The 17,177-nt window shown below is 37.4% G+C and overlaps 1 protein-coding gene across 1 annotated transcript in view; it reads left to right on the forward strand.

Annotated features, from left to right (window-relative positions):
• LOC126761991 (fat-like cadherin-related tumor suppressor homolog) overlaps window positions 1-17,177 on the forward strand; it is an 88,812-nt gene that overhangs the window by 38,243 nt on the left and 33,392 nt on the right. Inside the window, exons 3-10 of the mRNA XM_050478449.1 lie at window positions 3,857-6,440; window positions 6,508-6,614; window positions 6,749-6,956; window positions 8,185-8,246; window positions 8,341-8,496; window positions 8,570-8,936; window positions 12,892-13,900; window positions 14,048-14,233. Of these exons, the coding sequence (XP_050334406.1) occupies window positions 3,857-6,440; window positions 6,508-6,614; window positions 6,749-6,956; window positions 8,185-8,246; window positions 8,341-8,496; window positions 8,570-8,936; window positions 12,892-13,900; window positions 14,048-14,233 (4,679 nt within the window). The remainder of the gene's footprint in view (window positions 1-3,856; window positions 6,441-6,507; window positions 6,615-6,748; window positions 6,957-8,184; window positions 8,247-8,340; window positions 8,497-8,569; window positions 8,937-12,891; window positions 13,901-14,047; window positions 14,234-17,177) is intronic.

The raw sequence follows: 17,177 nt of genomic DNA on the forward strand, positions 1-17,177 counted from the left end.
TGGATTGTATGGAAAACGACACTCGTGCAATGAACGCACAAGAGAATGCAAGTTTTTGTTGCAATAAAATTCTCAGATTTTGATGAAAAAAAAGAAATATGTAGAATTCAAGATATTAATGTAAATAATATAAGCGGACTGATGAAACTTCTTGCTCCTTTTGAAGCTTGTTCGAAAAAGCTGAAGGGTAGCGATTATCCAACATTGCATTTGACTATTCCACACATTAATAAACTTAAAAAAATAGCCACTCCGAAAGACAATGACATCAAAATTGTACAAAAATGTAAGTTTTCACTTTTAAAATAAAATAATTTAAAAAAATTTCATAACATTGCCTTGCCCTATTTTTATTTCCACCCACAAATAAATTGACAAAACTCACAGATTTAGAAAAGGAACATGTTGTCAAAGACATTGAAGAAATGATGATAGATATTAATATAAATAGCCAAAATGAGGATATTGTACAATTAATTAAACCCACACAGGAAATAGATAATATTTTTGCAGATTATTCCCAACCTATTCAGAGCACTAACATTATATCCCATATTCAAGATGAAATTCAAACGTATAAAAATGTTAATAAAGCTTACAGTGAAGATTTTGATGTTCTGCAGTGGTGGTCAATTAAAAAAGACCGTTTTCCGTTGTTCTACCAAATTAGCTGCAATATATCATGTGATATGTGAAGTTTGCACAAAATCGGAAATTTTTTGTAACAAATAAATTCAATATACATATCTACACCTATCCAAACCAAATCTTTAGGTTTTGCTCGGACTATTTAGTAGCTGGTTTATGTGAAGTGTGCACAAAATCGGTCGAGCGGTTCTTTATTTATCACATTTTTTGTTGGAAAATTTGAATTTTAACTGCTAAATCAAAAGGAGAAAGTTTTTTGATACCGCGTATCCCTATGATTTCAACTGATATGCCATTTCAATTCAAACGATTACAATTAAGTTTTAAAATAGATAGCAATTAATAAAATATTTTTTGTTTGAATAATTGAATGTGATGTTAAAAAGATTTTTTTTATTATTTCCCGAAGCACGTACCGGAGCGCTAGTACTCTATATAACTCATACACTGACCGACAAATTCGGCATAAGATTTGTTGGGAAATCGAAAATCATTATACGCAGTATATGGGAGTTGGGGATTTTATCTATATACTATTATTATGGCACATACTAAACAATTGTTCCCTGGATTTCATTAAGGTATCTCACATACATTCAACAGTCAAGGAAAGTCAGCCGGATGTTCGAAAATTCTGGTAATACTTACATATATGGGGGCTAAGTCAAGTTTTCGCCCAATTGTATCTATCCTAGACACAAACATATACTGTTATGAGTAAGATATGTTCTGTAGTTTTCATTGAAATAACTCAAATATTGGCTGATATATCCAGCATAAAATAACCTGGAAGTTTAAAAATCTTTATATTAGGTATATGGGGGTTCAGGGAAGTATGACCGATGATCCGATTCAACCCATTTTTGATACACAGAATTACGATATTTTCGTTGAAAAGTCAACTATAGATACTGGGGTCCACATATTCTGTATCTAGAGACTTGAACAGTTCTGGTTGGATTTGGAAAAGTTTTGGTCATATGGTGGCATATCATTAAGGAATTCTTCTTCTTTTCTACTGCCTTAGAAGCCGCTTACTCGGTTATAGCCGACTTAACAACAACGCGCCAGTCGTTTCTTCCTTTCCCAAGGTGGCGCCAATTGAAGATTCCAATCGAAGCGGATGTCTCTTAATTCGCTGCACTATGTCAATGTCGTCGTATAACTCGTACATCGTTCCATCGAACGCGATATACGCCGTTGCCAATGCGCAAAGGGCCATAAATCTTTCGCAGAACCTCTCTCTCGTAAACTCGACTCGTGGCGTCGACTCATCAGATGTTGTCATCGTCCATGCCTCTGCACCATATAGCAGGACGGGAATAATGAGTGACTTATAGAGTTTGGTCTTTGCTCGTCGTGAGAGGACTGTACTTCTCAATTGCCTACTCAGTCCGAAGTAGCACCTGTTGGCAAGAGTTATTTTGCGTTGGATTTTGAGGCGGACATTGTTATTGGTGTTAATACTGGTTCCAAGAGAGACGAAACGACTTCGAAGTTATGGGAGGCAAGTCGCGTGTGCGCAGACCCATTTGCTTTGCTTCCTTATCCAGTCTGGAGATAGCAGAACCCACGGCGCGGATGTTGAGGCCAATTTCTACAGATCGCATTATTTTCTTCAGCAGTAGATTAAAGAAGTCGCACGATAGGGAGTCGCCTTGTGTGAAAATTCAGACATCGCGGCATAAAGGCAGCTCCTTTTCGTGCTGTCGAAAGCAGCTTTGAAATCAACGAAGAAGTGGTGTGTGTCGATCCTCTCTTCACTGGTCTTTTCCAAGATTTGGCGCATGGTGAATATCTGTTCAGTTGTTGATTTGCCAGGCCCGAAGCCACACTGATAAGGTTCAATCAGTTTGTTGACGGTGGTGTGATTTAATCTTTCACACACGAGCGTATTGTGTAAAGATAGAACCTTGTATGCCATATTTAGGAGATTTATCCCACGGTAGATGCGCAGATTGTGGGGTCTCCCTTTTTGTGAATTGGGTACAGCACACTTAAATTCCAATCATTGGGCATGCTTCCGTACCATATTCTACAATGAAGCTGATCGATGCTCTTTATCAGTTCTTCTGTCCTTACGTACAGCTTGAAATGCCGTCCCACAGTTCTCTTATACCGAGTTGCTGATTAGTGCTCCCAGAGAGCAGGAGTGTAAGTCGAGTAGAAAATCATTCCCACACCAAATTTGCGTTTCTTTATATAACCACTGTAGTAAATGCCACAAGAACCTACTCGCCTCAGTCCAAATGCGATGAATGGGACGCATTTCTTGGACGGCGGTGATGTCAGCCTTTACTCTAACAAGGTCATCAACAAGCTGGGCAGCGGCACCTTCCCAATTAAGGGACCAAACATTCCAGGTGCATGCCCATAAATCGTAATCCTTAACACATTTGCAGGGGTCGTCATCAAAAGGGGGTCACTTAACCGAGGCCGGTTTCTCCTTTTCACACACAGCGCACAACTATGTGGAGAAGATATTTCGCCTCCTGACTTTAGCTCGCCTTCAAACGTATGTTTTCTGGCTACCCAGAGAATACTTGTTCTAAACCTGGATCTCGTGAGCTGCTTGGGCCAATGTAAAATAATCGTTTCTAGCCACTCCCAAGTGAATGGAATTCAGAGAATTCTCCTCATTTCCGTGAACTTCTACACATGACTCCATCCTCCTAAGTTACATATGTACATTATATTGCTTCTAATGGCACAGAACTCAGGCACAATAATTGTTTTTATTCAATGACCATTGTTTGGTTGATTTTGTGAGAAATACTTATTTCTAATATTACATGGACACATTTCTCAATTCTCTTGATTATAAACATCCCCGATTTCTTAAGAGATTTCCTAATAAATTTCTTATTTCACTGTAAATAGTGCAGTTCGTACTGAAAATAACCTAGATTTCTGTTCGAATAGGTAGTTTGTCTAAAAAAGCTAAATGCGCTTCTTAAGCCGTCTTGGAACCAACTCCATTTATAAAATTTTTGTAATTTTAAACCAATCATGCTGCTCCGAACAAACATGAATCATGCGCTAGTTTTTGGTACTAACTTGAATGAAGCCCTAAAGGCTTCTACGAACTTCACTTTATTTTATACCCTTTGTTAATCCGAATACCATGATATCCTAGATTCCAGCTTAACATTTAATATTAACTTTTTCACATTAATTAACAAATAATGTTTTTGTATTTCACTTTCAGGTTAATTTACACACTCCAGAAATATATTTTAAGACTTTTTCTAGTATAACCTCGAATTTTAGTTCGAATATTTATGGTATAGTTAAGGTTAGCGACAATGACACTGGTAAACATGGGGAAATAAATAAATTGCAAATTGTTGATGGTGATCCCGATGGAAATTTCGTTATAACACCAACACATAATATCGGTGAATATTTCATTGAAATAAATAAATTTGCAAAACTAAACGATTCCATAACATATAATTTAACCTTACGTGCCGAAGATAAGGGAGTGCCCATGCGGCATTGTTACAAAACCATTCCAGTACACTTTATTAAGGAAAGAAATAACGCACCAGTATTTACTAAGCATTTATATGAAATCTCAATATCCGAAACTTCGCCACCAAATATGCCAGTGATCAGGCTGAAAGTGACTGACCCCGATTTAGGTAAGAATGCCATGGTCTATTTGGAGATAGTTGGCGGAAATGAGGGTGGTGAGTTTCGAATAAATCCTGATTCAGGCATGCTGTACACACAAAAGCCACTCGATGCCGAAAGCAAATCCTTCTACACGCTCACCGTATCTGCAATTGATCAAGCTAATCTCGGCTTTCGTAAGCAGTCGTCGGCGAAGGTGAAAGTTAATATACAGGATATGAATGATAATGATCCGTTATTTGAGCCGATGAACACGACCATCGAATTAGATGAGAATGAATTGGCCGGCACTTTTGTTGTAAAATTAACAGCGCGTGATAAGGATAGTGGAGAGAATGCATACATATCATATAGTATAGCTAATCTGAATGAGGTTCCCTTTGAAATAGATCATTTTTCGGGGGAGCTTAAAACAACAACATTAATCGATTACGAAACCATGCGAAGAACGTATGTGCTCAGCGTACGCGCATCAGATTGGGGCCTGCCATATCGACGACAAACTGAATTGGAGCTCTTAATCAAAATTAGAGATATTAACGATAACCGTCCACAGTTCGAGCGTGTCAACTGTGTTGGAAAAGTTTTGCGTAATATACCCGTTGGTACGGAAATATTCACGCTTTCGGCCATAGATTTTGATGCTGGTGATTTCATTACCTATCGTCTCATATCGGGTAGCGAAGATGGCTGTTTTAATCTTGATCCAACTACAGGAGTACTATCGATTGGTTGTGACTTGACTGATGTTTCAGCAACAACGCGTTACATAAATGTATCTTCCACTGATGGCACACATTTCTCGGACGAAATGAATATGGTCATTGATATTGTTGGTGATGAGAAGAATGTCTTCATGGAGCATATCGATATGTTCAGTGGTTATGGTAGCTTTGAATGCCGTGAAACCGGTGTTTCCAGACGACTAGCTGAGAACTTGGCGGCGGCGGAACGCAATAATGCAAACGTACATGAGAAGACCTACATAAATGACCTGGGGTTGACGCCTAGTCGTTATGGCGAGAATATGCATGCGCCAGAATTCATAGACTTCCCTCGTGAACTACGACTGAACGAAAGCATTGAGTTGGGCGAAACTGTGATGTGGATAAAGGCTAGAGATCGTGATTTAGGTTATAATGGAAAATTAGTTGTGGCTATTTCGGACGGTGATAATGATTCGGTATTTCGCATCGATCCTGATAGCGGTGAACTGCAAATAATTGGGTATCTCGATCGTGAACGACAAGATGAATACGTGTTGAATGTAACTGTTTACGATCTTGGCCAGCCGCAAAAGTCTCAATCAAAATTGTTACCCGTTTTCATACTCGATAGCAACGATAATCGACCGGTTTTCCAAAAGTCGCTAGCAACATTTCATCTTCCAGAGAATGCTTTTAATGGCACTTTGATATTTTGCTTAAACGCTTCGGATGCGGATATAGAAGAAAACGCAAAAATTGCCTACTTCATGCAGACGGAAACGAAAGATTTCTTCGTGAACATCAGCACCGGTTGTATATATTTAGCCAACGCGTTGGATCGGGAAAAGCTGGACAATTATGAACTGCACATACTAGCCAAAGATAATGGTGAATTAGCACTCACAGCCGAAGCTGTGATAAACATATTGGTCGAGGATATCAACGATAATGCGCCCATTTTTGGTGTACAGGAATTCATTTTTAAAGTGCGTGAGGATATACCTCGCGGTACAGAGGTGGCGGCAATCGAAGCAACAGACATCGATATCGGTCCGAATGGTGAAATATTCTTCTCAATAAAGGAAGAGCTGGCGGTTGAAGAGCTGTTCAAAATTGACAAACACACCGGTGTCATACATACTTTAGGCTATTTGGATTACGAGAAACGACAAGTGCATAATTTAATAGTGAGTGCGATAGATCGCGGTTCACCATCTTTAACAACCGATATGCCTGTGGTGATTGAGATTATCGATGTGAATGAAAATCGTTTCGCACCTGAATTCGACGATTTTGTCTATACAGGCCATGTGAAAGAAAATCTGCCGTCACGCAGTTTTGTAATGAACATAACCGCGAAAGATGCCGATATAAATGGACCAGATTCGAAGATCTCCTATAGTATACGCGGTGGCGATGGTATCGGTGTGTTCACAGTAAATGATGAAGGTAAGCACTGGTTTGTATTTTTAGCTGTGGAACGGATTTGTATAACAATATTCGCTTTCTTTTAAAGGTGTCATACGCACATTATCCCATTTGGATGCTGAAACAAAATCCAGTTATTGGCTTACGCTTTGCGCTCAAGATAATGCAATAATACCTTTGAGCAGTTGTGTGCAGGTAGAAATAAAATTTAGATTTAAATTTCATAATTTAACTTAAGGTAATTAAAAAACTTAAGGTTAGAAAAGAATATGTTCAGCAATAAGCGCTTATATAATTTAAACAAAGAATTTGGTTCTTTTCTCCCACAGGTCAACATTCAGGTGGAAGATGAAAACGACAATGTGCCATTAACTGATAAACCAGTCTACTACGTATCTGTCTTGGAAGGTAGTCCAGAGAACACACCCGTCATACAATTAAACGCTTTCGACAGCGATAAGAATCCAGCACAGTTTTTTACTTACCGGATAACTTCGGGAAATCCGGAAGGATTTTTTGATTTAAATTCAACAACAGGTATAGTAAAATATTGAAATCATATAATAACATGCAAGGAAGGCCTTTATCCATTTAAGACAAGATGATATACTGTTATTAGAGAAATTTTCTTTCTGAATTTCTTTATATTGACCGATAGATGCGTTATAAAATGAACCGGAAGTTTGAAAATATTAATGTTAGGTATATAGGAACTAAGGGAGGTGTAGTCCCAATTTCACCCATTTTGTGGGGCAATGATTTTACTCATTTTCACAGAGTTTGCAGAAATACTCAAACGACTTCTTTTCAAGAAGTTTTGTTAGGTATATGGGGGTTAAGGTAAGTATTCATCTCTTTTAAGCCATATTCCATACTGTTATGAAGAAATGATTTTCTCCGAATTTCAATAATATGTCTCGTAGATTGCCCGAAAACAGTTATAATTACTTTTAATTTAATAATTTTGACAATTTTTGGTCTAAAGGTGGCTTATTTAGTACTAGTTATTCGTGCAGAGTTTCATCCCGATACATTCATTGGTGCTTGATTTGCATACTGGAAAATGAAAATATGGGAAGTAGGATAATCTTATTTACCTGATAGACAAACACTCGGATTTCAAAACGTCTCGTCATCCTGATTTATCAAACAGAATGGTGAATTTTGCCCATTTCATATCCTTCAAAGTAATCCCCACCCGCTGCATTACACTTATGCCAACGAATTTACCAGTCATCATAGCACTTGGAAAATCCTCCGTCGTGATGGCCATCAGAACCTTCTTCGATTCAGCTTTTATATCTTCAATTGAGTCAAAACGGTATCCTCGGAGTGGTCAAGTGAATTTACTGAATAGGGAGAAGTTACACGAAGGTAAATCAGGCGAATGCGTGGTTGCGGCACGATATTTGAAAATGTGGCGAAATGATCACGAATAACCAATGCAGTATGAGATGGTTCATTATCACACTTCTTTGTTCAATAAATTCAGACATAGTAAAAATCGAAGAATTCAATTTTAGAGCCTCACAAAACGACGCGTATCTTAAATAGTAATGAATATTTTGACGTGAAATTTAACATAGATGTCACTAATAGTACTATCAACTTACAGAAAAAAAATTATCGATTCAAAAACACGCGAAGTGTAAATTATTAGGTGTTACAAAGAACCGTCAAGTGGAAAAAAACTTTTATTTTCTTTAGCAATATGTTGCAAGATTATAAAAAAAGATCACTAAATATTTATTGATATCTATTACAGGGAATTTGATAACTACGGAGAGAAAACTAGATAGAGAAAATCAATCAGAGCATATACTAGAGGTAATTTATCACTTACTTACTTTCAGATACTTTTGAAATACACACATAAATAAAATTTTCAATAACCAATCAATTCCCTCAATCTCTACTGTAGATCTCCATTACCGATAACGGCACTCCAGCACTAACTTCAACAACGCGTGTCGTTGTTTCAGTCGTAGATATCAACGATCACAGTCCTGAATTTGAGCAACGATTCTACAAAATTCAAGTACCTTCTACAGTAGACATAAACGAAACAGTTTTCCAGGTATTCAAATACTTTCATCGACAAGCTTTCAAAGTTATCTTTTTTTATTTTCCTTATTTCATTTTCTTGCTAGGCACGTGCCATTGATAATGACATCGGTGAGAATGGGCGCATTACTTATTTCATAAAATCTGGCAAGGGTAAAAACCGTTTTCGCATGGACCTAGACACTGGTTTTATTTACTTAACGAAACCATTGGAAGTGGACGCCGAATATGATTTGAATATACGTGCTGAAGATAATGGAAATCCGAAACGTAACCAAAATGCTAAATTAAATATAGTTGTCATACCAGTATCGACAAATTCTCCGCATGCGCCTATTATAAAAGAGGAAGATAGTCGTATTGATGTAACTGAAAGTGATCGGCCAGGATTTTTAGTAGCACTAATACAGGCGACCGATGAAGACAACGATCATTTGTGGTATAACTTAAGTGGTAAGATGAACAATTGAAGTGTATGAGTTTGAAACTGATCAATGGGCGATCTACTACTAGATCTTCACTTGCCTAATCATTTTTATCGATTCACACTTTTTAAGAATTATTATTGAATTATCACAAGAAAAAACCTTCACTTCGACCGCTCTTTTTACCATTCACAAACAAGAACAGTATTTTTTATTAATATATTGCAACTAGTTCAGATAAAAGAAAGGACTTATAAGCAACTTGACTTCATATATTTAAACCTATTTTCTTCTTTACTGGCGTAGACACCGTTTACGCGATTATAGCTGAGTTAACAACAGCGCGCTAGTCGTTTCTTCTTTTCGCAATGTGCTACTGCGTCGAATACTTTCAGAGCTGGAGTGTTTTCGTCCATTCGGACAACATGACCTAGCCAGCGTAGCCGCTGTCTCTTAATTCGCTTAACTATGTCAATGGCGTCGTATAACTCAAAAAATCTTTCGCAGCACTTTTCTCTCGAAAACTCGCAACGTCGACTCATCAGTTGTTGTCATCGTCCAAGCCTCTGCACCATTTAACAGGACGGGAATTGTGAGTGACTTTTAGAGTTTGGTTTTTGTTCATCGAGAGAGGACTTTACTTCTCAATTGCCTACTCAGTCCGAAGTAGCACCTGTTGGCAAGAGTTATCCTGTGTTGGATTTCCAGGCTGACATTGTTGTTGGTGTTTATACTTTATCCAAGATAGACGAAATTATCTACGACTTCAAAGTAATGACTTTCAGCAGTGACGTGAGAGCCAAGTCGCGAGTGCGACGACTGTTTGTTTGATGACAGGAGATATTTCGTCTTGCCCTTGTTCACTGGTAGACCCATTTGCTTTGCTTCCTTGTCCAGTCTGGAGAAAGCAGAACTAACGGTGCGGGTGTTGAGGCCGATGATATCAATATCCCACACCAAATTTGCGCTCCTTTATATGGCCATTGCAGTAAATGCCACAAGAACCTACTCGTCTCAGTCCTTGTCCTGTCCATCGCATTTCTTGGACGGCGGTCCTCTACCGAGGACATCAACCAGCTGGGCAGCGGCATTTTCCCAATTAAGGGACTGGACATTCCAGGTGCATGCCGTAAAATCGTAGTCCTTAATTCGTTTGCTATGGTCGTCATCAAAAGGGGGGTCTCTCATCCGAGGCTTGTTGTGCTTTTTCATTGGTACTGTTTTTTACGTGGTGGGTCCCAAACCCAGCGCACAACCCTGTGAAGAGGATGTTTCGCCTTCTCACTTTAGCTCGCCTTCAAACGGATGTTCTTAGGCTACCCAGAGGATACTTGGTCAAAAACCGGAAGTCGCGAACTGCTTGAGCCATATTTAAACCTATAGTTATTACAAAATTACAAAACAACTTTGGGTATTGGCTAATTTGAAAAATCGCTGGGCTTGAGATGTTTGAGTTGTCTTGGTTGTCCATCTCTAGCAAATAACATGGCTACTTCTTCGTTACAATGCTGTTGCAAACTTGCACTATATGATGCTGCAATTTAAAATATTTCTGCCTTAACCGAGTTTACGTCTAGATCACGCTCTATATCAGCACATCTACAATACCAAGGCGCTTTGACAATTAGTCTTAATACATACTTTGTTTTAAAATTGTTAGATGACTTTCTTATTATTTGCGTTACTACATCCCCAGAGTTGTGCACCATAGCTCCATATCGGTCGGAGTATTTGTTTGTAGATAAGTAACTTATTTTCGATGGATAACACTTATTTGTTACCAATTAACATATTAATATTTTTGAGTCGTATGTCGAGCTCCTTCCATTTGTTTTTTATATGAACTTCCGTAGCTTAGAGTCAAAAGACTTTCTTAAGGGGTCAGTAGGGTAATCTTAATTTTTTTTCTGTTTTGCATTTTCTGTTGTCGTATACCCTTAAAATTAATGTAGAAACCCACTTTACCATTGGAAGGTTTCGAAAAAGGCCCAAAAATAATAATACCGCACGACGTTCGGAGCGCTCGGAGTGCTCACCTCAAATTTTAAACGCGTTTTCCTCAAAACACACTTTTTTAAACTGGCGGACACGATTCCGGTCGAACTATTCAACCGATTTGCTTAATTATTATTTTTTTTAATGTTCACAAGACGTCTAGCTATCTTCCCTACCAGATTCAAAATTTTTTTTATAATTTATTGACAATATTAAGACAAAATTTATGAAAAAAAAACATGGAAAAAAATTAAAAAAAACGTTAATTCCTTTTTTATTTATCAACATTTTTTCATGATTCTGGTAGGGACGATAACCATTCCCGTATATTTTAAGAATAAGTAGGGTTTTTGTGTTTCAGATGATCCAAACATGAGAAATCGTGTCCGCCAGTGAAAAAACGCAACTCATTCACCCAGCTACGTAGGTTGCTATATATATTTCTGGCCTAATAATGTAAATAGACATATTTATCAAAGAAAATGGTTAGATCCATGATTCGTCACCTGTGACGATCTTATAAACGTCTTTTGAAGCACCGCGATCGTATTTTTTCAGCATTTCTTTACATCAATCCACACGAGCCTTTTTTTGAGCGATTGTCAAATTGTGCGGGATCCAACGAGAACAAACCTTTTTTACGGCCAGGTGTTCATGCAATATCGAATGTATGCTGGTGGGAGAAATGCATAGGCATGCCTCTATCTGAAGGTATGTTACATGACGGTCTTGCATTATCAGTTCACGTACGGCATCGATGTTTTCTGGCACAACGGCTGTTTTTGGACGACCTTAGACGGAATTCGTCTTTGAGCGAGCGTCGGCCACGATTGAATTCGTTGTACCAGTTTTTCACAGTACTATAGGATGGTGCTTCATAGCTATACAAAGATTTTAGTTCATCGATGCACTCTTGTCGTGATAATCCACGTCGGAAGTTGTGAAAAATGGTCGCATGTAAATGTTCACGAGTTAATTCCATTTTTTGGCCGAGATGAATTTTTTAATTCCCTGTAAATAAAACAATTCACAATTAAATGACAAAACGTTCTGAGTGATGTTATGCTAAAAAATGTCAAACTTTCCAATGGAAATGTCAGATTGCACCTGGCAACACTTAGTGTTGCCCTAGGCCAGAATATATATAGCAGCCCTCGTATTTCTCCGACAGACGTCATCCAAAAATTCCGAAAAAATTTGTTTATACACTCCACGTATACATATGTACCTCATGATATGTGAAAAAAGTTCTATTGTAGAATGAAAATGTCAAAAAAATGTCAAAAACCGGCCCAAATTACCCTACTGACCCCTTAAGTACAGCAAGCAACGCGGTATCATCTGCAAATGTGTCTGTTGTATAATTGCAGTCTACTGGCAGGTCATGGGTGAACCTTGTGGAACTCTTGCTTTTATTTCCCTAAGGATGGGATACTTGTCTCCTTGTTTAACGCAGAAGTAGCGACTTGATATATACATATAATTTTATGATGTCATAATGCTGTTTCGCTCAAGTCAGTTTTAGTTTCGAAATCAGTCCTTTGTGACAAACTTTAACGAACGCTTTTGCAAAATTCAAAAATACGGTAGAACATAATTTTTTCCCTCAAAGGCTTTTTCAATAATGTGCGTAATCTGTGGGTTTGATCAATCGTAGAATGGTTAGGTCGAATGCCAAACTGATGCGCTGGAATCATGGTTTTTCGTTCTACGATTTTATTAAGACGTTTTATGAGAATTTTCTAAAAAAGCTTCGATATTATCGGTAGAAGTGATATGGACCTGTAAGAAGATACGTCATGTCCTGATTTTCCTGGCGTTTGAATCATAATAACTTCAGCAATTAAATTGACTTAGCTCGTCAAGCTGATGGTTTTGGTGTTACAAACATCGTGGCAAATTTAATATACCTTGTTCAGGGTATAAAAATAGTAAATACAGATCAATGTAATATTATACTAAATAAAATAAAACTGTTTCTTTCGCAGATGGCAACGAACGCAATGAATTTTACATCGGCAAGGAAAATGGTCACATATTACTCTCGAAAAGTTTGGATCGTGAAACTCAGTCATCGTATAATTTGACAGTTACCGTCACCGATGGCACACATATAGTTAATACAAATCTTTACATACACGTTGTCGATATCAATGATAATCGTCCACAGTTCACACAAGATATATACTATGTAAATATATCCGAGAATATCGAAGAGGAAGCCATCATAATGCAATTGCATGCCACCGATAAGGATGAAGATAATAAGATTTTCTATACGTTACATGCCGCACAAGATCCAACATCACTGTCATTATTTCGCGTTGACTCCATCAGTGGCAATGTCTTGGTGATAAAACGTTTGGATTATGAAAAAAACAGGTATCACACACTGATAGTGATAGCTAAGGATCAAGGTACTCCAGCCAAACGGAATTATGCAAAAATCGTAATAACTGTACACGATCATAATGATCATCATCCAGAATTTATGAGCAAAATCGTACAAAGTAAAGTACCAGAGAGTGCGGCGATCGGTTCAAAAGTGACCGAATTGACAGCATTAGATTTGGACAGTGGAGCAAATGCTGAAATAACGTACTCCATAATAACTGGTAATGTTGGCAATACTTTTGAAATAGAACCCACAATGGGTGTGGTTACGATTTCGAAAAATTTGAATATCAATAAAATGCAAGAGTATATGTTGCAAATTAAGGCCACAGATCACGGCGAGCCGCCACTCTCCTCACAAATGCCACTTCATATCATCGTAACTATGTCCGAAAATGATCCACCTATCTTTATGGCACCACTTAACGTGATTGAGATCTATGAAAATATTCCAGTGGGTGCATTTGTTTGTCAAGTGGAGGCACGCTCTTCCTCGTCTGTGTTCTACGAGGTGGCGGATGGTGATGAAGGCCAACGTTTTCGTATCAATCCCTCAACTGGTGTGATAACAGCGAATGACATCATCGATTATGAGAAGAATAAGTAAGTTAAATAGACTTTTATTACTAAAAGGCTCAAGTTATTAAGTAGAATTTTATTTAGATTTGATTGATATAGATTTTTATAACTGGCGGGACCATTTATAGATATTTGTGTTAAAATGAATTTTTGAATTTTCATCTTTTTCAGATCTTTCAATCTCACTATTATTGCAACAAACATGGCATCAGCTACTTCCACGCACAGTATTATCATACATATTTTAGATATAAACGACAATGAACCATACTTCGAGAAAAATGCATATAATGGAACTATTTCAGAGATTGCCAAAATTGGTTCTTTCGTTTTTCAAAGAAACGATCCACAAAACAGGTAATTTTTTTTCTAAGCATATGGTTAATTATAGTTTAAGTATTTAGTTGAAATTACAATGAATTGTAAAATATTTGAATTTTTTGTTCTTCAGACCTAAAAGCAAGAAACTTAGTAGAAAAAAGTAAGGAAGGGCTAAGTTTTAGTGCAACCAAATATTTCATACTCGCGCAACTTGCAAGTATCAAAGCCGATGAAATATCTTCAGGTGTTGGCAAGATCCATAAAACGTGTATCTTATAAACTTACTTTTTAAGTCATATGTAGACCCAATTAGTTTTGCAGCTATATCAGCAAAAATTATATTAAAATCATCCTCAAATAAGATATATCTGACATACAGGGTTTTTCCGGAAAGTAATAAGCCTGAGTATGAGCCCATCGTTACAATTCTTTATAAACTTTCAAAATAGGCTCCTTTTGTGTCGATGCAGTGCTGCCAATGCGATTTCCAAGCATTGAAGGCGTCACGGAAGGCATTCTTCGGAATAGCCTTGAGAGACGAGGTGCATTCTGCTTGGATCCTCTCTGTCGTCTCAAAATGCTTGCCTTTCATCGGCCTTCCATGACTCGTTATCTGTGATTACGTTATTCAAAAATTGGGAGTCACTTTAACAAATGGGAGATATTTCGTCTTGCCCTTGTTCACTGCCAAACCCATTTACTTTGCTACCTTATCCAGTCTGGAGAAAAGTATCGAACGGTTCGGAGAGGTCCTTCCCGATCCTGACGGAGCTTTTGGTGTTGCTCAACGTCAGTTTACACAGCCGTATTAGTTTTGCGGGGATACCAAATTCAGACATCGCGGCATAAAGCAGCTTTGAAATCACCGAAGAGGTGGTGTGTGTCGATTCTCCTTTCATGGGTCTTTTCCAAAATTTGACACATGGTGAATATCTGTTCATCTTTTACTCTCTCCTTACAAAAATAATTTGATAGTGGATTATTATTGAAAATTTCTGTATATATATGTATATACATGCATATATTCTGGGTATATAATTTTGTACTTGTAACTCAAAGTCTTTTTCTTCGCGGAGTGTCACTTTTGATGGAAATAATGTGTAACTTTTAACTTTTGGGGAGGAAACTACCCGTTTTCCCCCATCTCAGCTGGGGGTCTGGATGCGCGTCTGAATATACATATATCGATCACCGACAATTTCTGGCATTACAAAACTTTCTAATTTCTTTTCTTTAATTTCTCAAATTTTCAAATTTTTGATTTGTATTAACTTCAGAATAGTCAAAGAAAAAATTATATGTAAATAAAAGAAACAAAATCAGAATATGCCGTTTGTTCCACTCAAAAGACTGAGAAGACCACGACGGATTTTCCGCAAACGTAACGTGTCACGTTCAATGGCAACACAAGTGAACGAACTTGATATCGATATGACATTTGAGAGCATGTGCGAAGATCCCGATACGAGTTTCGATACCTACAATAAGAATGCTCTGATTCGCAAAAATCAAAAGTATAAAAATTTGTTCATTGCAGGACACGTGCCAAAGACTTCCTGTACAACGCTTTGCAAACCAATTTCATATATTTTTGCGCCACAAACCATACATAAAAATTCCAGATACATTTGAAATGGATTTATGTACATTCATACATATCTTAAAAATGAATTGATATATATTGTACTTATATATGTATATACATATGTACATGTTAGAAATTACAAAAGTGGAAAAGGGAGCACAAACTTAGTTATTATAGTTATTATTAGTATACCCAGCCCGCGGGTGAATTTTGTATTTTATTATGTACGGATAGAAGAGGTGCAACAGATCAAGAAAATATATATTTATATGTAGTTGTCGGTGACTTATGGTTTTTGATATTTGCATATAAAGTTCGAAAAGTTCAACTATTTAAAGTTCGTGTTTCTCCGATTTCTAATGAATTTTACACTTATGTATGTATATTTTTAACTTTTGCACCCAATAACACTTCACTAATTCGTTTCTGCCTATTTATTTTATATTTCCCCGCAGGCGTTGTCCTGCGTGAAATTATGCGTTTTAAAATGAAAAGAAAGTTGAATATATATTGTGTTAAAAATCATTTATTTGCGATTTTTCTACATTTTTCTTAATTTGGTGCGTAAATGTACAGAGAGAATGGTTTTCCAACTTGGGATCACGCCACGTATATATGCCACACACTTCTAGCGACTATCCTTGTGTTCTGTTGATTGTCATCTTAAATGCAATTTTCCCTGGAAACTGAATATGTTTGAACTGAAATGGCAAATTGTTTGAACTCAAAAGAATTCGTAGAATCAACCATTCCGCCTCCTTGTATTCGATAGCTGCGTCACAATCAATCGGGTTTCATTACAATACAGATCCAACTTTCAGACGCAAATGATGCGGCGGTATACCAAGCTTCTCCAAAGAATTTAGAAATTCCACTGGATAATTCACGGCTTCGTATTCATTGTCCGATCGTCTTGATCGGTTCATCGATTTGTATGAGCGCAAACATCGTAGTTACGATAATTTGGCCAATTTTCGGATAAGCATTCGTGATGAGTTCATCCTTCGTTGAAGTGAATTGACAAAAGGCAGGAGGAATTGATATCAAACCACTGGAAGTATCAACCGGAATTCGCCTATTTCCAATTCTTATCGAATACGATGTAAAATGTCCTTGGGAATGTAATTTTTGTTCGTATTCCATAATAATAAGTGTGCGAACTTCAGTGGCATGCAAAGTAGCTATCGAATCGTCCATCGTTTGATTCCATTGATTATCATGTTCCAGCAATTGTAATTGCTGGCATGCTTCTCCAAAAGTTGCCCACACCGTACCATTCACAGTACGCAATGAAATTGAACCACGCACATTTATCAATAGCAATCGTCGTTTTTCGGGTGGATTGTGTAAATTCGTCCTAAGGCATTAGTTGAGAATCTATTGTTTGGCCTTGCT

Source organism: Bactrocera neohumeralis, chromosome 6, assembly GCF_024586455.1.
Source record: "Bactrocera neohumeralis isolate Rockhampton chromosome 6, APGP_CSIRO_Bneo_wtdbg2-racon-allhic-juicebox.fasta_v2, whole genome shotgun sequence".
NCBI lineage: Eukaryota > Metazoa > Arthropoda > Insecta > Diptera > Tephritidae > Bactrocera > Bactrocera neohumeralis.